The sequence below is a fragment of the Ruditapes philippinarum genome, unplaced genomic scaffold, assembly GCF_026571515.1.
Source record: "Ruditapes philippinarum isolate M1 unplaced genomic scaffold, ASM2657151v2 ctg106_1_1_1_1, whole genome shotgun sequence".
Classification (NCBI taxonomy): Eukaryota; Metazoa; Mollusca; class Bivalvia; order Venerida; family Veneridae; genus Ruditapes; species Ruditapes philippinarum.
This window is the reverse complement of record NW_026860622.1, coordinates 265,812-287,799: the sequence shown is the minus strand read 5'-3', so window position 1 is coordinate 287,799 and position 21,988 is coordinate 265,812. Positions and strand designations below refer to the sequence as shown.

The following is a 21,988-nucleotide window of genomic DNA, read 5'->3' as shown; positions in this document are numbered from 1 at the left end:
TAATGGGTACAAGGAAGTGTTCAATTATGGAAAAAAGAAAAAAATGAAGACTTTGTGATCAATAGTTTTCAAGACAATGTGCAGAAACCATTCTGACATTTAAGACCCCTGTGACCTAGTGACCCAAAATCAATAGGGGTCATCTAATAAATATTAGAAATATGAAGACTTTGTGATAAATAGCTTTCAAGATAATGAGCGGAAACCATACTAGCATTCAAGGATCCTGTGACCTTGACCTTTGACCTGGTGTCCCAAAATCAATAGGGGTCATCTACTAGTTATGGTCAATCAATATGTGAAATATGAAGACTTTGTTATGAATTGTAACCAAGATAATAAGCGGAAACCAGTCTGACATTTAAAGCCCCCGTGACCTTGACCTTTGACCTAGTAACCCCAAAATCACTAGGAGTCATCTACTAGTTATGACCAATTACTATGTGAAATATGAAGACTTTGTGATGAATACTTTTGAAGGTAAGCAGTGGAAACCATTCAGATATTTAAGGCCCCTGTGACCTTGACCCATGACCTATTGACCCAAAAATCAAAAGGAGTCATTAACTAGTTATGACCAATTACTATGTGAAATATGAAGACTTTGTGATGAATACTTTTCAATATAATCAGTGGCAACCATTCTGACATTAATTTAGGCCCCTGTGACTTTGACCTTTGATCTAGCAGGGTCCTCAATCCAATTTGAGGGAAGCGGGTCGTTACCCTCAGCAGGGGGAATTTTAGTGTATGGGGGGAATTTTCCTTTTTTCTTTTATGATCAAATATCAAATAAACTTATTTAAATATAAGCTGTTTTTTATTTACATGCATATTTTTTTTTAAATCCCAAATAGGTAACACTAAACTGTTCAGAAGTGATTGATAAGATTTGAAGAAAAGTTTTTAACATCTTACACCATCAGATCTTTATGCTGCTTAGCTTTCTTTATGATTCACCCCCCCCCCCCCCCTCCCAAATAAGCATTGAGAAACACATTCAGACAAATGTCTACATTTCCACTAATATGAACAATACATGGACCTAAAGTAAATTCTATTCATATTAATAAACTACATTTCTAGTGATCTAACACACCTTTTAATAAGACAAAGCTTCCTTTTCTTGACTTTGTAAAACAATAGTAAAAATTGGCATCGCGAAAATATGTGACAAATGAAAATTTGTTTGTTTTCTGTTTACACATCCACAATTCTAGTTGTTTCTGATGTAAATTATATAAAATTAAATTGATTGTTAATTATAAGATCGTTTTTCATCAGTTTTTTCATAAATTATCATGAAAACAAAACTTACAAGTTTGTAATTTACGGCAAAATTTACCGTGGTTGATGTAACATTTTGAAGACAAAAAAAAATGATTTCATGAATAAACAATTTGAAATCGATTTGTTGATGGGTATTGTGATTTTTTCTGCATATTTCTGTTGAAATTTTAGCATTTTTACAGGATGAAAGGCCAATATGTATGTGACGGTAGATTTTGGGGGAAAAAACAAACGGAAACGTGCAGACATGTACTGTACGATATTCCGCTTACAAAATAGCCGTCAAATAGATGGATTTTAATTTTCAAAAACAACATTAGTTTTCTTTTTTTTTTCTTTAACACTTTATATGTTTTGAGGGGGAATTTTTACCTCTGTTAGGGGGAAAAAAACATACTATTTTGGTGGGGGACTGCGGCCGATAATCGGCCGCAGATTTGGTTGATCGAGGGCCCTGTCTAGTGACCCCAAAATCAATATGGGTCATTTACTACTTATGACCAATCACTATGTGAAATATGAAGACTTATGATAAATAGTTTTTAAGATAATCAGCGGAAACCATGTGGTCTACCAATGGACAGACCGACAGACAGACCGACATTAGCAAAACAATATACCCCCTCTTCTTCGAAGGGGGGCATAATAAAGCCAGGACTGAGCACATAATATACTATACTATAGACCCCTCCCTTCCCCCTCTTGTTTATATAAGTAAATAGCTTTTTGTTTTTTCTTATCCCTCCCATGTTTTTTTTTTATGTACTTCAAAAAAAATTTTGCACTTTGAATTATGATTTTCTGGGGCTGACATTGTTTCAAGCACAAAATAGTCTTTCCTTTTAAGATTCGAAGTGGCGTTGTGGATTCGAAGCGATAGGATAGCATGCTATCTATAAATGCTCAGCCTTCAGCTTTATTCCTACACTGCCCCTCTTCCATCACTACAGCTTGGATGACAGAGGACATTTCTCAGTAAAGAATGATTTAATTTCCAAAAAGGTTAAACTATTATATTAACATTGGCCAACAAAAAAAATAATTATTTTAGTTGGCAGTTTGAAAAAGGACCAAGATGACTTTGGACAGAGTTCAGTAAATACATTGAATCTGATTCATATTTATTTTACTCAGTCTCCACATGTTTGTATATATTGTTTCATCAATTTGATGGAATACTTGCCTGCTGTTACTGACAATTTTAATATGTCCCATTCAAATTAAAATAAATCAAGTGAAATCATTTGCCTGAATTTATAGAAAATAAATGTTAATACCCATTGCTTTGACACAGAATTTTGTTTTACAGTTTAAGTTGTAAAAATATATCTCTTTAAATCAATGATAAAATATTACATTATAGCCGAAAGCATCTTAAAACAAGAGCGCCATGAATGCCCTGAATTGCTCACCAGAAACAACTGTTTTTCAGTGATTATAGAGAATTTATCAAATAAACTTGTAGTAAGACAAGTCTATGCCTCTTTAATTATAAAGTTTCTTGATTGTTTTTTCTTTCTTTATAGTAAAAATGATAGGAACCAAGTTTGGTGATCATCCATCCATAAATTTGTGATAAAATTTGCCTATGATTGTCTTTCTAAATTGTGATCTTTCTTTTTTTTTTCTTTTTTTACTAATCTTAATAATTAGATAATTACATAATCTCAGTATTTAGATATACATATAGACTGTTTGTCAGGATGACTACACCGGTCAATATTTATTTAAAATAACATTGGTTATCATGTCAACTCGACCAGAAAGTTAACGTTTCAGGTTGAATTATTTTACTTTCTAATAGAAATAGGAAAATTGTAACTTTAACTTCATACTGGTCTGGGACCATCAACTGGACACTTTTTGAACATTTTTGCGACGGACGCGCCCTCAGGCGCGTTCAGAGCTATGTCATCTACACATGGGATTTCGTCGGCTACAATCGCACGATGTGTCCTCAACCGAATAACAGCCCACGAAATAGTACATGAATTTGATCCTATGAAGCTCCCATACTTCGTCGGGATATCTTAAAAACTTCCATATTTAGCCTTTTCAATTTCAAATTAAGTTATCCAAGTTAAAATATAAATGTATTTGATTGATAAAAACGCTGTAGCCCCGTAGTATTGTTGCGCAATTATGCAAATAACTGCTGAAACGATTTACCGCTGTCGAAAAAGTAGGACAGCAAATTATGCTATAATTAAGGAGTAAGCTCAATAATTCATAGAAATTATAAGCAGGAAATAAATATTTCCCCATTAAACAAAACATTTTTATTAACAGATTAAAAGTTTTTCGTGACTTTAGAATAACTCGCGCATTAATAAAAGAAGAACTCTTTTCGTGACTCATACCGCTGGTTTAGCTGAATATCCAGCAGTTATTAATAAACAATGGTTAGTATTATAAATATCTATTTTTGAAAATGCATGTAACAAGGGAGTTTTTCAACACTTTACCACCATGGTAATCTTTATTGAAGTTCTACTTCCGATTCTTGTGTTTTGTTTACATAGTTTTCTAGGTCACGATATGAGTTAACCTGCTATGAGATTATAATAGCCTTCAACCAGAAGATAACACTATTCTAAAAATAGATTCTGCATCATCTGTGCTGACTTTCGGACGAGTACACATTATACATGTAATAAACCAGCGGATACTTACTTTGTTTACATGCAATACTTAAAGAAATTCTATACAATTGTAAGAAGCAAACAAGTTGAAAATGGAATTTAGTGTGAAATTGAAAGGGACAACTAAATTTACACTGTAGTGCTTAAGTGACGTAAATGAAAAAAAAAATCTAAAAAAATACACTATTAATTGCTGCTGATTTTAACCAAAAATATTTTTAATGAGACATATCCAAGAGAAATAAAAATACAAATGACTTATATGTTATTGTCTATATGTTCAATATGATATAACACGAAGCAATTCTAATGAACATTCTCACATGTATTATGTATTATGATTGAAGTTTATTTGCATGGTTTTATTTTAGAAATATTTCGTTGACAGTTTTTTTTCTATTTACATATCATTTCTTGGAATAAATCGATAAGGACACTGATTTACAAGTTTGACCAGAGTTTTTAGGCATAAATTTCATTCTGTATTTAAAAATTTGGACTTGTTCTGCTTGAAAGTAGAAAATTTGAATTATATCAGATTGGGACACATAAAATATATTGCTCTACAAATCTCGACATTGTATGTGTTATGCCCCATATTTTACATCAAATTCTTTAGAGTTAGGATTTCTAAAGAATTTATTATTGTAAAAATAGCTTGTATGTATATAGTTGATTATATTTGTATTTTCATTTTTTTTGTATGTTTATAAATGGTTTTATGTATAATTTTTTTGTTAAATGAAAACTGTTAAATGACAATTAATATTTCTTTTCAAAAACCCTAAATTTTGGAAGCCATTTAGGAAATTATTAATCTTAAGGATATTAATTAAATAAACATCCCATACTCTAGTAAAAACTGTCATAATCTCAAGTCTGCCTAGAGTAATAAATTTATAATATCTTTTTGAAAAACTTGTTAACCTATCATCACTTTCTGTGTTAAATAATGATGATATTTCCTCTATATGTATAAAATGTGTGAAACTTATCAAAAAGTCGATTTATCTATAATCCTTTGGCTTCCAGCTTGTTTGTCACCTGGAATCAGTATTTTCCTATTTAAGCAACTGAAATCCATCCAACTTCATCATTCGAAGTTCGGAATTGGATATTAATAAAATAAAAAGTTAAATTTATTTTCAACTCTTGATTCCAGGTATGTTTAATTACTTACATATATTTCTTTATTGTTGCATTATATGATATTGATTGTAACATTATAAATATTGTGTTTTTCATATTCATATAGAATTTGTACTTTTGTAAATATAGTTTAAAACTTGTTAACATTTTTAATAGCAAGTATCATAACAAAATATTATTATACTGATGTAAGAGTCAAACATGAACCTTTAATTATAAGTATTATTTTACTTAATTTGTTTTAATATTTCATGTCTTGAACATATAATATAGAATTACAGTATGTTGTACATAATTTCATTTATTGTACATTTTGATTTACAAAGTAAATTTTTCATAAACAAAGTCTTGTAAAAAGTAAGCTTTGTTACAATTATAATACAAATAGTTTAAGTAAAAAAGTAAAAATAAAAGCTTTTTGAAATCATAGTAAAATGTTATTGTAAAGTTCTTTTTAATATTTCGGTGTCGACAGGTACTTCTCACTAAGTCAATAAGCGAGTTATTTCCCTTGAATTATTAATTCCCTATTTTTATAAAATAAAGTATTCTTTGTAAATTTTTGTACACTATTTTGAATGCTTGTAAATGTAAATGATTGTGTACTTTGTAGTTTCATTTCATTCTATAGTTATTCCCCTTTAATGTGTTAATTCCCTGTTCTTTTAATTAAAGTAATTTTAAGGTATTGTCTTATACTATTTTGAATGTTTAAATGATTTTACTGTACATGATTAATAATCATGTAAACTTGTAGTCATTTCATTCTATAGTTATTTTGTTTTATTCTTCTTGTATTTGTAATCATCATTCGAAGTTCGGAATTGGATATTAATAAAATAAAAAGTTAAATTTATTTTCAACTCTTGATTCCAGCCCGGCACCTTCCATATCCTTAGTCCCATAGGTACTCCTCGTATCATAGTGTAATATCAACAACAGAGAATTCTTGCGCGTATCAACCAAGAATTTCAGCGCATATCATATGGAACAAATTTTCTCTGTTATATCTTTTGTGTTGTTTTTTTTTTTTTTCTAAAAAAAAAGGCCTTAATGTCTCTCCGGTTGCATGTCCGTCGCATTCAGTGCTGCAGCACTTTGATTCCATATAGATTTCATACTTTCCAACTCAGAGACCTAAAAATTTGACACAGCACAGCTAGGTTCTTCTCCTAACTGACAAACTAGTTTGTTTATTTCTGATTGTATTACACTTATATCTGAGGCTTGTCAAGGAGGGTATCCAAATTACCTAAATTGTCTACACTACAGTACCATGTGTCCGGACAGATATGTACATGGCGTGATTTAATTCATATAAAAGCTTGGATGTTTTAATTTTTTATTTTTAACATGATATACAACATATCAGCAACAAATGAAGTTTTGGAAATTCTATTGTTTACTTTGCAAATGATTATAGCTGGTATATGAGATCAGGCATTTTTTTCTTGACGCCCAAATTTCAACGGCAACTGTGATTCTTAAAATAGACATTAAAATATTACTATTTACAGAGGTTGAAATAAATTTATTTACTAAATTATAGAAGACACATGCATTTATTGTTAAAACAAAAAGTGACTGACAACCACTGAACAAAGAATATACTTAAATTAAGCATTTTCGGGGCCGTCCGGGTTTGGTGGTTGTTCGGTTTTGGTGGTCCCCAACCAGTAGAGGAAAAAAGCAAAAGGTTGTTTTGATGAAATATATTCAGTGAACATGAAAACTCTTTTAATAAAACAACTTTACATGCAGGTTGGAAAAGTGATCTTGTATGAAATTTGTGGTCACTTTTCTAGGCAACATTTCTCGTACAAAAACAAGTATTGGGGGCCTAAATAAGACATTTTTTCACCATTTGAGACAACAAATGGGGGGGGGGGGTGAAAAAGACATTAAAAGGTAAATATCGTCTAATGAGTTAGAAATCGATTGTTGTTTTTGTCCAATGAAAGCTAATAATTGAATTACCCATTAGAAGGATACTTTGATGAAATACAGTTGGTGTTAACCCGCAGCCTCGGGCTGATTGCAAATTTCCAAAAACAGCATTGGAAAAATCCTGCTGACTCGTGTTTAACAGTTATTGTTACGACATTATGGCGAATGATTTACGATGTTGCTAATATAAACAATTTCACAGTACTGCCATGCGTTCATAAAAGTACTGTACAAATATGATTCAGTTAGGTTTGTAATAGTTTATTAAAAATTGGAAGAAAGTGATTACTATTATGTAAGTGCAAGAGTACCCAATACATGTATCTCCTTGTAAGCCCGTGTGTGAAAGCCTAGCACAAAATGATTACCGTACATACGCAGTTGTAAGACGCAGTTTTGGTCATGAATATTTTGACAAAAAGTTATAACCTCGTCTTATAAGTGCAGCCTACTGAGTGGTGTCTGAAGAAATTATGCACCTGGTGAATTTTTAGAGCGTAGCTGGTCATTCCCAGTCAACAGCAATCACTCACCATCTACGCTCGGTGATGCATAATTCCAAATGGAATGTCTCAATACCATGTGTACGTTGGAAATCAATGCATTGTGTAATTTTACTGTTACATACATGAAACAAGAGGGCCATGATGGCCCTAGATCGCTCACCTGACTTATCAAACTCATCCAAACAATTACCTAGACAAGCATTCTGACCAAGTCTCATGACAGGTGAGTCAAAAATGTGACCACTACAGTGTTAACAAGGATTATCCATATTTGAGCAGTACGACCTAGTTTTTTACCCAGGTGACACATATTCAAACTTGACCTAGAAATCATCAAAAAAAACTTTCAGACCAATTTCCAGGATACTTGGATCAAAACAGTCGCAACTAGAGTGTTAACAAGATTTTTCTATTTTTAGCTCTGGTGACCTAGTTTCACATGTGATTTCGAACTCATCCAAGCAATTACCTAGACAAGCATCCTGACCAAGTTTGATGATAATTGAGTCAAAAATGTGACCACTAGAATGTTAACAAGGTTTTTCCATATTTGGGCGGTGTGACCTAGTTTTTCATTCAAGATGACCCATGTTCGAACTTGACTTAGAAATCATCAAAACAAACTTTCAGACCAATTAACAGAATATTTGGATCACAACAGTAGCCACTAGAGTGTTAACAAGATTTTTCTAGTTTTAGCTCCTGTGACCTAGTTTTTCATCCGAGATGACCCATGTTCGATTTATTCTCAGCAATGACCTAGACAAGTTTCCTGACCAAGTTTGATGACAATTGAGTCAAAATTGTAACCACTAGAGTGTTAACAAGGTTTTTCTATTTTTAGCTCCAGTGACCTAGTTTTTCATCACAGATGACCCATGTTCGAACTCAGCTGAGCTATCACCTAGACAAGCATCTTGATCAAGTTTGATGATGACTGATGCAAAAATGTGACCGCTAGAGTGTTAACAAGGTTTTTCTATTTTTAGCTACGGTGACCTACTTTTTCATGCGAGATGACCAATGTTCGAACTCATCCGAGCTATCACCTAGACAAGCATCCTGACCAAGTTTGATGATGATTGAGGCAAAATTGTGACCTCTAGAGTGTTAACATGGATTTTCTATTTTTAGCTCTGGTGACCTAGTTTTTCATCCGAGATGACCCATGTTCGAACTCATCCAAGCTATCACCTAGACAAGCATCTTGACCAAGTTTGATGATGATTGAGGCAAAATTGTGACCGCTAGAGTGTTAACAAGGTTTTCTATTTTTAGCTCCGGTGACTTACTTTTTCATCCGAGATGACCAATGTTCAAACTAATCCGAGCTATCACCTAGACAAACATCCTGACCAAGTTTGATGATGATTGAGGCAAAATTGTGACCGCTAGATTGTTAACAAGGTTTTTCCATTTTTAGCTCCGGTGACCTACTTTTTCATCCGAGATGACCCATGTTCAAACTCATCCGAGCTATCACCTAGACAAGCATCTTGACCAAGTTTGATGATGATTGATGCAAAAATGTGACCGCTAGAGTGTTAACAAGGTTTTTCTATTTTTAGCTCCGGTGACCTACTTTTTCATCCGAGATGACCCATGTTCGAACTCATCTGAGCTATCAACTAGATAAGCAGCCTGACCAAGTTTGATGATGATTAATACAAAAATGTGACCGCTAGAGTGTTAACAAGGTTTTTCTATTTTTAGCTCCTGTGACCTACTTTTTCATCCGAGATGACCCATGTTCAAACTCATCCGAGCTATTACCTAGACAAGCATCTTGACCAAGTTTGATGATGATTGATGCAAAAATGTGACCGCTAGAGTGTTAACAAGGTTTTTCTATTTTTAGCTCCGGTGACCTACTTTTTCATCCGAGATGACCCATGTTCGAACTCATCCAAGCTATCACCTAGACAAGCATCTTCACCAAGTTTGATGATGATTGATGCAAAAATGTGACCACTAGAGTGTTAACAAGGTTTTTCTATTTTTAGCACCGGTGACCTACTTTTTTGTCCGAGATGACCCATGTTCAAATTCATCCGAGATATCAACTAGATAAACATCCTGACCAAGTTTGATGATGATTGATGCAAAAATGTGATCGCTAGAGTGTTAACAAGGTTTATCTTTTTTTAGCTCCTATGACCTACTTTTTCATCCGAGATGACCCATGTTCAAACTCATCAGAGCTATCACCTAGCCAAACATCCTGACCAAGTTTGATGATGATTGAGGCAAAAATGTGACCTGTAGAGTGTTAACAAGGTTTTTCTATTTTTAGCTCTTGTGACCTAGTTTCTCATCCGAGATGACCCATGTTCGAACTCATCCGAGCTATCAACTAGATAAGCATCCTGAACAAGTTTGATGATGATTGAGGCAAAAATGTGACTGCTAGAGTGTTAACAACTAAATGTGAACGGACGACGGACAATCATCAATCCTAAAAGCTCACCCTGAGCATGTTCAGGTGAGCTAAAAAAAATAGTAAAACTAATAAAAGTTTGCACTTATCAGGGGCGTAGCTAGCGTTACGCACTTACGCACGTGCTTAACATTCATCCAGGAAAATAAAAATTTAATTATGCTAAAAACGGTGAGAAAACTAAAGGGTATGGGTGAGGGTGATATTGGAAGGTTTAGAGGCATGATTCGAAATTTCCAATATTTCTTAAATAAAAAATATAGTTCTTCGAAGTATTTATTTAATAATTTCCAAAGCCTTAAAACAATTATGACTATATAGAGTAAATAGGCTTTGCATTCATAAATTAGCACTATTATAATTAATGCTTTGTCTACGTAAAGAGAGTTAATCCATATATGCATCGTTCGATCATATAGCGGTACTACCCTTTAGAAAGTTACATAGCGCGCGTATTTTTAAAATGGGGAGTGATAAATGTTGTGACCCTCCTTACGGAGATGTTTTCTTGAAGCAGTCACTAGACCTAACTAAAAGACCCAACTTCTAAACGCAAAGTGGGACTCTGTTCATCATTACGCATTTCCGAGCAAGTAAGGGCCTTCTATTTAACCTTTTGTGATTGATTAACTAGATTAGAGCTAGGTCTAGAATCTAGTTGTTTGTGTTTTTAAAAGTACTTTGTTTATGATCTATCTCTGTTTTAATTTTTAAAAAAAAATCACTTGGCCTATAGTTCCCTTTACATAATTATGTTATAGATTTACAATAAGTTATTGTCATGAACTTTGTTTAAATACATGTATGTGCTTAATCGATTTTTCATTTTTTTATTCATATTAAAGTTTATCATACACGTTATCAATGTCCCGCGTAGCTCAGTAGGTTAAAGCACAGAACTGCAGTGCTAAAAATCTTAACATTTCCTTTTTATAAAATTAATCATTCTGTCTTGTCACATTAGTTTTGTCTATATATTTTTTATATATAAATATACTAATTTATACAAGTGGTGGAGTCACGTGGCGGAGTCACATGGTGGAGACACGTTGTGGAGTCACGTGGTGGAGTCACGTGGTTGAGTCACGTGGTGGAGTCACGTGGTGGTCACGTGGTGGAGACACGTGGTGGAGTCACGTGGTGGAGTCACGTGGTGGAGACACTTGGTGGAGTCACGTGGTGGAGTCACGTGGTGGAGTCACATGGTGGAGTCACGTGGTGGAGTCACGTGTTGGAGTAACGTGTTGGAGTCACCTGGTGGAGACACGTGGTGGAGACACGTGGTGGAGTCACGTGGTGGAGTCATGTGGTGGAGTCATGTGGTGGAGACACGTGGTGGAGACACGTGGTGGAGTCACGAGGTGGAGTCACGTGGTGGAGTCATGTGGTGCAGTCATGTGGTGCAGTCACGTGGTGCAGTCATGTGGTGAAGTCACGTGGTGGAGTCACGTGATGAAGTCACGATAAACAACAAGGTCTTGTCCTTAAGTATGTTCTGTTACAATATGAAGTTGATCCCTTCAATAATAGCAAAGTTACAGCCAGTTACAGCCAAAACAAAGTCAAGGTCATTAATGAGTGAAGGTCAAGGTCTGTCGGGTTATTTTTAAGGGTTATCCTTGAAGATTATTATGTTCAAGTTTCAAGACAATCCATTCAAAAATAACAAAGTTACAGCCAATATTAGCCAAAAACATGAAAATTTCAATAATTTGACCTTCAAAGTCAAAGTCATTTATGAGTGAAGGTCAAGGTCTGTCAAGTTATTTTTAAGGGTTATATTTGAAGATTATTATGTTCAGGTTTCAAGACAATCCATTCAAAAATAACAAAGTTACAGCTTGAATAACAGCATGAACAAGCAAAATTTGGACTTTTAACCTTGAAGGTCAAGGTCATTTATGGATGAAGGTCAAGGTTAGTGTGGTCCACTGAAAGGTCTTGTCCCAAGGGTTGTTGTGGCCAAGTATGAAGACAATACACCAAGAAATAAAAAAAGTTATGATCCAGGTACAAGTTTGCGGACGGCAATGGCAACGCTGCCGCGACTATAACAATACCTCTATTTTTAAAAAAAAAAAAAAAAAAGTTGACCTAAAAATGACGTCATGTTAAAAAATATGCACGACACGGTTATGTAAGTACAGGATAATGAATGAGTGTAAGTTCAATACTGAATTTATTGAACAAGTTGAATAAAATCATATTATGCGAGCAATATAATGTTTTATTCAAATACTGAATTTATTTTTATTGAACGAGTTGAAAAAAAATTATATTATGCAGTCTCGGGAGCAAAATATTATTATAAATTCAGTAATGAACTTACACGAATATATACGAATATTCACTGCTTATACAAAGTGGAACTAAATTGCAGGAATTAGATGATATATGCTTACTATGATTGAATGAATATGCTATATATCAGGTTGAGAAACAAAAGCGTAGCACACTTTCCCGTGTGATATATAGCATATTCGCTGAAAACAAATAAGTTTTCTTGTTTTATGTTTTATAAGTAAATGACAGTCACTTCCATTCCATTGTGGCGCTAGAAACAGAACCACGTGCGAAGATGATATCATGCAGAAGTTTGACTGCTACGCGAACATTGAACAAAGATAACAGTCATGACTGCGTTGTAACTGATAACATATTAGTTTTTAGTTCGTAACAATACGTAAATTGAGAAACAAAAATCTAAAATAAGAAGAAAAGGCATTAATTTCTGAAAATTTAAAAATTGATGAAATGATACTAATGAAAACGCTCACCCAAAAATAAATAAATAAATAAAGCACTGTGTGAATGTTATACTGTGTTAGAAAGTGTTACTGATATTATTTTATGGATAATTTAAAAGTATTTTATAGATACCCGGTATTTCTTTTTTTGGATCCGCAGTGTTCTTGTATTAAAAATACAAAATTATATTGCAGTATTTACTTTTAAGGTACTACGACAGTGCACGTTCCTGGGTCTGTGAGAATTTCTTGTGCTATGCAAACTGTTCTGCCACCACCGGCGAGGCTCTCGCGAATGCCTTTCTTCAAAACCTCGAGACAGCTGGAGTTTTATAATAACTCTTGTAGCTATTGAACATGTATTGTCAGGGAGTGTGCAGCTATCCAAGCTTCTCCAGTCAACAACATGTGATCAAGTCCAAGCTGCCACTGAAGCAGAAGTTATCAAAACGCAGGTAACAGCTGAAAGAAATGATCCGTTGGTGTGGGATGCCTTATATGAGAAGGCAGTCAGCATGGCAGATTCTGTTGATGTCCAGCCTTCTTTGCCGCATGGGGGTAGACAGAAAAATCGCCCTAATGCACCCACTCAAACTCCATCACAGTACTGGCTTATCAACATGTATCTGCCATTTGTGGATCACCTTGTCTCCGAGATAGAAAATCACCTTCTTCAGAATAACGAGAGATACGTTATTCAGTTTCTCTTGCCAGACAGGGTAGTCAACTTGGACCGTCAACGGATGGATGAAATTTATTCTATCGTACAAGAGGCTTTGGTGGACGATCAGGACACCTTTTTGCGTGAATGTGGACGCTGGAAGACACGTTGTACATCTTCGCTATTGCAGGCTCCGTCAACAATAGAAAATGTGCTACAGGATTTACCGACAGAGCTGTATCAAAATGTTAACAGGTGCCTGCATTTGCTCCTGTCAATGCCAGTGTCTACGGCGAGCGCTCAACGGTCATTCAGCAGCATGAGTAAGTAAGTAAGTAAGTAAGTAAGTAAGTAACGACTTTATTTAATGAGGCAACACAGTTGGGCAAGCCCAGTCTTCCCTGTGGGCCTCAACAATATACAAAACAATTTACAAAATATAATACATCAATAAAAGATTAAATAATAACACAAGTAGATTTCATCAACACTGACATACTTTAGATCAACCTTGAAAAAGAAGAAAAAAAAATGAGTTGATTTATATACATACATTTAACATTGAATTGGATGGGGTAACAAAATTGAAAATTTACATACATATAAAACAAAAATATTCAACCAATATAAAACAAATATTTATACATGTATAGCATCTAAGCAGAGGTTTCCACCAGAGAACCACCATGTTAAATATGAATTTTTGAATAGGGTAAGACTGTTTGATTGCCTGATATGTAATGGTATTTTGTTCCAGATTTTAGGCCCAGAGTACGCAAGAGCTTTTCTGCAAAATTCTAATCTAGGTTTTGGTATATGTAGTGTCTGTTGAGTGTTTGATCTCAGAGTTGTGTGATTTGTATGTGAAAATAAATCAGACATATAATGTGGCAATAGATTGTTAATGGATTTGTAAACAAGAATTGCTTTTTTAATTTGCCAGAGATTGAGACCTGTTGTGTTCTGTTTGAGAGATATGATTTAAACCAGTTAAGTGTTTCCCCTGCAAACTGATAATGTGTCATCTTTTGAATTAAAAGGGAATGATTAAGTAAATCAAATGCCTTAGTTAGATCAAGAAAAACAGTGCCTACTAGTTTGTTGTCATTGATTGCAGAAATCCAAGTGTCAATGATAGATGTTAATGCTGTTTCACATGAATGATGTGAGCGGAAACCTGATTGAGTCTTATGCAATAACGAATGTGTTTCAAGAAAGGTTTTAAGGTGATTACTGACATGTTTTTCTAGTACTTTGGAAAGAACAGGGAGGATCGAGATAGGACGATAGTTATTTGTATCAGATTTGTTCCCTTTTTTGAAAATTGGAATTATCTTTGCTTTCTTGAAAAGTGAAGGGAATACAGATGTAGAAATGCTTTGATTAAATATTTGTGTGAGTGGTTTTGCTATTACTTCAGCTGAGATTTTTAAAAATTTTGCTCCTATGTCATCTAAACCTGTTGCTTTATTTGAGTCAAGGGATTTGAGTTGCTTGATGACAAATTCTTCTTGTATTTGTGTTTAGTGGTGAACTCGTGAATTGTTTTTTGTCTTCATTTGAAAGTAGAGAACAATTTTCGGGAGCTTTTTTAAATACATTAGCAAAAAAATCATTGAAATATTCAGCAGTGGTGTGCGCGTCCTGTATGTGGTTACCTGATATGTCAACGATAAAGTTTGTTTGAGATTTAGATGATTTACCTAAGATTTGGATGATTTACCTAATGAGAAGGCTGAAGACCTTTTTGCGCTCAACGAAGACTACTGGTCGTCTCTGGGGCTTAGGACTTTTACACATTCACAGAGACAAGGAGATTCAGGCTGACGTTGTAGTAGATACTTTTGCACGACGCAAAAATCGCCGTATGTCACTTTTATTTGCTGATTAAGTGACAGGGTCATTTATCTGCGTCTGTTAAATTCATGCAATGTATATCCTTAAAAGACCTTGAAATATTGTTATACGATCTAGCAATTATATTGTACTCTAAATTACAGCGCATATATATTAACACTTATTGCATTAAAATTTATTAATGATAGAATTAAATTTATTTTGACTTATTTATTTTGGAAATGCATGATTATAGCATCTATAAATGGTGAAAATCCAGGACTTTAAATGGACTTTATATTTTTAAGTTTTTAAGGCTCTGCCCTGGACCTGCAAGGGGGCCTATAGCAGCCCCCTTAACCTCCCCCCCCCCCCCCGCAAACTGTGCGTAACATCAATTTCGGTCTAGCTACGCCCCTGCTTATGACAAAAACTTTTACTAAATTTTTTCTGGCTTAAAATTTTCAAAAATGACTATGTCCCTTCTTTAATATGGAGGAAAAATGTACCTACCTGCCCCATGAACTTAGCCTCAAGCTATGTCCACTTATTCCATTATGAAACACAATGAAAGAGAACAAACATAAACAATAATCATTTGTTAGGTCATCACATGTGATGAATAACAAAGATGCTTTTTACAGATTTTCGGAAAATCAACCTGATAATACCCGGAAAGGGTCACATAAACCACAGCTGATATTGATTTTTATAGAAGAGTTATTACAGAGTTATTACAGATATATGATGATAACTTGACACTTTAGTTTTCATAAAAAATATTTAATGGACAATAATTAAGTATGAAAGACTAATAAATATAATTAGAAAAATCTTAGTAACAAAAAATGCCATTATAAAATAAAGTATCAGAGAAAGTATGCAAGGTTCACAGACTCCGTAAGTCAAATGTCAGTAATATTGATGCAGCGGGAACTAACAATATTGTACCCTCTGAATCAGACATGACCTACGTAAATTTTCTATGATTAAGAAATACGAGTCAAGATATTTCTAGTTCAATAAATTATTTTGGAAACAAAATGCCTTTGACTTATATTGGAGTGAAAGCTAAGTACTAAAGTAACCCTTAAACCCTTTTAAAGGAAAATATGCAAACAGACTGTGATATTTTCCCAGTGAAAATGTGACGTTTTCCCAAAAAATGTAAAAATCGCGCATTTTTTTACCTCAAAAAGGGCTAGGCCACCTTCGCCAAAAGTAGTGAAAAGGCCCCGAATAAGCTCGGCACATAATTGAGACATTCTACCCTGCTAAACTGCGGAAAAAAAAATCGCAAATGTTGAGTTCTGACCCTGCCCTTGCGAATTCATTAATCTGAAAAATAAGTCGGGAATGGTGTTTTCGCAAAATAAAGATCACGTGCATATAAAGTCATTTACAGTACATAGAACTTTTCTGTAAAAATTGTAAAATTATTTGTTTTCAACTACTTATTGCAGAGACAATGACTCAGATTCTCATTGTGACACGTAGAGTTAAAGTTAACAGTGTGAGGTATCACATCATTAAAACATGAAATTGTATTCTTTTTTTCTATACATTTTGTTAACTTCTTTTCAACTAGAAAAATGAATTTTCAGTTCAAAATGTGTAATTTTGTTTTTGTCTCAGTGGGCTTCAATCCCCTACCAGGGTGTTGCCCTGGACCCACAAAGCGGTCTATAGGCAGCCCCTTGACCCCTAATTTGCTGATTTGTAAATGTCTCAAATAATAATGAAATCCCTGTAGATGTCCCCTATTTATTGTCAGTAGTGCTGATGGCCATCTAGACAGACAGACTCATGATTCCCATTGTTGGGGGGTTATCATAGTTATATCAAGATATTAGTGAAAACTGTATGACTATAATTATGTAATGTTAAATGGACTTTATATTTTTAACTTTTTAAGGTCAACACTCAGTCTGTCAGTCATTCCCAAAGACTGTCGGCCCTGTCCGATAAAAAATCAGTAGGTCCTATGGAAATGTCCGCATTGTTGGTCCTACTGTCTGGTAAAAAGTCTGGGCTCCGTAATTTATACATGTTTAAGTAATTTTCATGATGTGCGTTTTTTATGCACCGCTTCTTGTTCTCACTTATGGATACATGGTACATACTGGCTATTTTCAACAAGAGCCGGTTGAACCGATGATGCTCCCCGACTAGGATCTGGACACAGAAAAGTATAACTTTTGTAGTTTCAGAGTTATGTCCCAGACAAAGTTCAAAGTGTGATAATTCCAAACTTAAGCAATGCAGAGTTACTGTTCTTTGCACTGCAGTTCTACTCAATAAGATCTATCTTCTGACTTGCGCGCGACATGTCATCTCAATATGTTGATCATTTCGGTGAAAAAGTTGTAAATTCAGACTTCAAATAACCAAGTTATGGGCCGGACACAATTTGCTTCAAGGTCATGCCGTGACCTTGACCTTCAAGGTAGCAACCCAAATGTTGCGCCCGACATGTTGTCTCAATATGGTGATCATTACTGTGAAATAGTTGTAAAATCCAACTTCAAATAACGAAATATGGGCCAGACACGATTTTGCTTCAAGGTCATGCTGTGACCTTGACCTTCAAGGTAGCGACCCAAATGTTGCGCACGACATGTCGTCTCAATATAGTGATCATTTCTGTGAAAAAGTTGTAAAATCCAACTTCAAACTAGAACTGTGTCCAAAGGACATGGATGCCTCCACTGAACAGATGTGCCCGTAAACAAGAGGAGTTGCGTTCACAAAATTTCTATATGGTATACAGTGAAAAAATCAACAAAGGGCCATAATTCTGTTAAATTTGGTCGCAGCAAAAATTCCTTCCTTTACTTCCATCTACACATTAAGGTTGTTCATCTCTGGAAGTTTAAGCAAAATCTGCCATCTGGTTTAAGAGGAGTTGCATTCACAAAATTTCTATATGGTACATAGTGAAAAAATCAACAAAGGGCCATAATTCTGTTAAATTTGGTCGCAGCAAAAATTCCTTCCTTTACTACCATCTACACATTAAGGTTGTTCATCCCTAGAAGTTTAAGCAAAATCTGCAATCCGGTTTAAGAGGAGTTGCGTTCACAAAATTTCTACATAGTATATAGTGAAAAAATCAACAAAGGGCCATAATTCTGTTAAATTTGGTCGCAGCATTAAAATTTCCTTCCTTTACTACCATCTACACATTAAGGTTGTTCATCCCTGGAAGTTTAAGCAAAATCTGCCATCCGGTTTAAGAGGAGTTGCGTTCACAAGATTTTGGGACTGACGGACTACGGATGTACTCACTAAATGGTACTTATATGACTTTTCCTTTAATCTTTTTGACCATTTTTAGTCACACAAGGCTTAAAAAAGGACACACAAGTAAAAACGGAATGAATAGGATCAAAGAGAATTTACTGTTACCCATTGTTCTCCAAATCACACAAGTACCTCTGGTATGGACGGACGTACGGAGGGACGGACAAGTGCAACGCTATATGCTCCCCACTTTGTGGGGGCATAAAAAGGAAGTTATAGGCCAGACACGATTTCGCTGCAAGGTCATGCTGTGACCTTGACCTTCAAGGTAGCAATCCAAATTTGACGCGACATGTCATCTCAATATGGTGATCATTTCTGTGAAATAGTTGTAAAATCCGACTTAAAATAACCAAGTTATGGGCCAGATACGATTTTTGTTAAAGGTCATGCTCTGACCTTGACCTTCAAGGTAGTGACCTAAATGTTGAGCGTGATACATTGTCTCAATATGGTGATCATTTCTGTGACAAAGTTGTATAATCCAACTTCAAATAACTAAGTTATGGGCCGGACACAATTTTGCTTCAAGGTCATGTTGTGACCTTGACCTTCAAGGTAGCGACCTATATATTGCGCGTGACACGTCATGTCAATATGGTGGTCATTTTTATGAAATAGTTGCAAACTCTGACTTCAAATAACGAAGTTATGGGCCGGACATGATTTTTGTTTAAGGTCATGCTGTGACCTTGACCTTCAAGGTAGCGACCCGAATGTTGTGCGCAACATTTCGTCTCAATATGGCGATCATTTCTGTGAAATAGTTGTAAAATCTGTAACATAGCATTTCCTAGTCAAAATGCTTTTAGAGTATTGTGAAAACATTAATATTTTCAATATTCATAAATTAACTTTTACATTTTTATTAATCATTAAAAGAATTTCATGTTGCATAAATATTTTGATAAAAATTACTTTTAGATTCTCAAGTGATAAATTTTACAACTATAGTATAAACATGTCATAGTGGTCCATAAGGAAATGTTATCACCTTTTGATTTTAATACTTTATGGCTTAATTCTCAATTTCCTAGTCTTTTATCAAACAAGCCATACTTGATTATCTTTTGACATTTATTGCTAATATATCTTAAGGCTTAATCACCGTATGACAACTCTTTCTTAATTTATATTGTTGATTTTATATTTTAAATTAGTCTTATTTTGATTTGGGAGCACTCAACATTTAAAAGTCTTATCTAGAATTCTGGAAGTACAACATCTAGTCTTAACTTGGAAAATAAATAAGTAAAATTAATTCAGGTGCTAGCTGTGAAAATATATATGTGGACTATATTATTATTTTATATTTGAGAACTTTCAATTACTATAAAGAAATAAATGAAATAACATCAACACTGGACTTGTGTTATACAATACCATCATTTACAAAAAGGATACTGGAGGTCACTGATATACTCCAGTATCCCACATCAACCAACCGAGGGTTTCCGTGTAGGGCGCTCACTACGCCAGTGAGTCAGATTCCCCAAACAACCCCAAAGCGAAGGCCCTGCCGGCGACCCTCAGCTACGGTTTTTTTATGTGGGATACTGGAGTATATCTTTGTCACATGATACACATGTATTAACAGTAAGAATTAACTACCAGTGGCCTATGGGAAATTGACATTTAACACAAAAAGTGAGGGGTAATAAAAACAGTTAACATGGTCACAATGGCCACTTATGGATTGTTCCACCCAGGTGAAAAGTAGAGGACTTTAAACATGTCATCTGTTCATCTTTTCCACTTTTTAAAATTCTGTTTTTGGCTTTTTTTTCTGCAAACAAGTTTCATATCAAAACTATCTGTATTACCTTATCTGTTACTTTTGTACATTTATCTACTTGAAGAAATTCTTGTATGACGTCATCCTCTGAAAAAAATAAAAATTATAATATTCAAGAAATGGTTTAAGGAAAAGGTTATGTAAGAATGAAAAATTGATATCAAAAAAAGAAATACTATACATAGTTAATCTGCAAATTTTGTGCATTCAAATAATGATATTAAATGCTTGATAACAAAATTTAATTATCTAAATCTCTGATTTCTACAAATCAGTAGACGCAGCCATGTTTGTATATTGGCTGTACAAAACCAAGTGCAGGGCTCTACATTAACGGTTGTCTGACTGCCCGGGACAACCAAAAGTTTGGTCAGGACAAGTGAATTTCAAAAGAACTTGTCCGAGAGGGCAAGTGAAAAAAATCATAAGTAAACATATAAAATTCCAATATTATGACCAATAATCCTTGCAAATTACAATTTCAATCTTAATTAGACTTAATTAGAACGGATCACATTTGTGGAGACGATAAATAATGAACCTCACAGCAGGGGCAATTGTACATGTACACAGACTATCCGGTTGTCTGATGAATATGTCAAAACTTGATTAACATTATTAATTATGTCAACACTTCTTCTTATTAAAGGTGTTCAAACCCTGTTAAAGTTCAAATCGCAGCCTTGAACTTAGTTTAATTTAGCCGTCTAAACATTTGCCGATTTCTGGCTGTTTATTTTTGCCGTTAAAATCTAAAATTTATCGTATATCCTCAAAAAAAACGTTTCTCCTGTAGATAATTGTGAAAATAATAACAATTCATCTGCAAATGTGATACAGAGACATATCCATTATCCACAAGGAAAAAAGATGTAAATTTAGAAACAAAAACGGTAAATGAAATTGTCACATATTTTCGCGACTTAAGATGTGGTAAACACAAAAAAAAACACAAAGTTTCTCTCCACAACTTTATAAAAATTCTTTTATGAAGAAAGTACTATATTTAAGTGATTTTTATAATATTATATCAAATGCACAAAACTTGGATTTTTTGTCAGAATAACCCATGTTTTTTTTTTACTTTTTTTTTCATCAAAAATACATATAACTTAATTACTGAAAACATTTTAAAAGCTTATTTAGCCCCTTTTAACCTTCCTTCTCTTTCCAACCAATTTTAGTGAAAATATGAGTATGATTTTGTCACAAAATGTCTTAATTTCTTAAAATAAATATGAGTATGATTTTGTCACAAAATGTCTTAATTTCTTAAAATAGCCTGTACGGCTTATAATGAAACCCATGCATGATAAGTGAATAAATAAACCCCATTTTCAAAGATTGCCAACACTTTTTTCTCAAAACTTACTAATAAATGTAGGGTTGCCTTGTTTAGGTCAGGGCAAGCAAGCTTTGGGTCAGGGCAAGTAATTTTCAAAAGTACTTGCCCGACAGGACAACCAAATAAAAAAGTTAATGTCAAGGCCTGAAGTGCATGTGATGTCATTACCCCACATCTTTAGATTTACAATAAATAATTTAATTGTCAAATCGTAGCAAAAGATATTATAAACAAGCAATTATCATAGTATTGCAAGCAATCCATAAGTCCCCTACCGGTAAGAGCCCAAGCAACATTCTGAAGGGCCATTGGCCATTCACTTATGTTCCT

The 21,988-nt window shown here is 34.2% G+C and overlaps 1 protein-coding gene across 4 annotated transcripts in view; it reads right to left on the bottom strand.

Annotated features, from left to right (window-relative positions):
• The window catches only part of LOC132712810 (speedy protein 1-B-like), a 96,781-nt gene that overhangs the window by 44,125 nt on the left and 30,668 nt on the right, over positions 1-21,988 (bottom strand). For all 4 annotated transcript variants that reach the window (XM_060695245.1, XM_060695244.1, XM_060695247.1 and 1 more), the window contains exon 3: positions 20,342-20,400. In XM_060695245.1, coding sequence (XP_060551228.1) covers positions 20,342-20,400 — 59 coding nt within the window. The remainder of the gene's footprint in view (positions 1-20,341; positions 20,401-21,988) is intronic.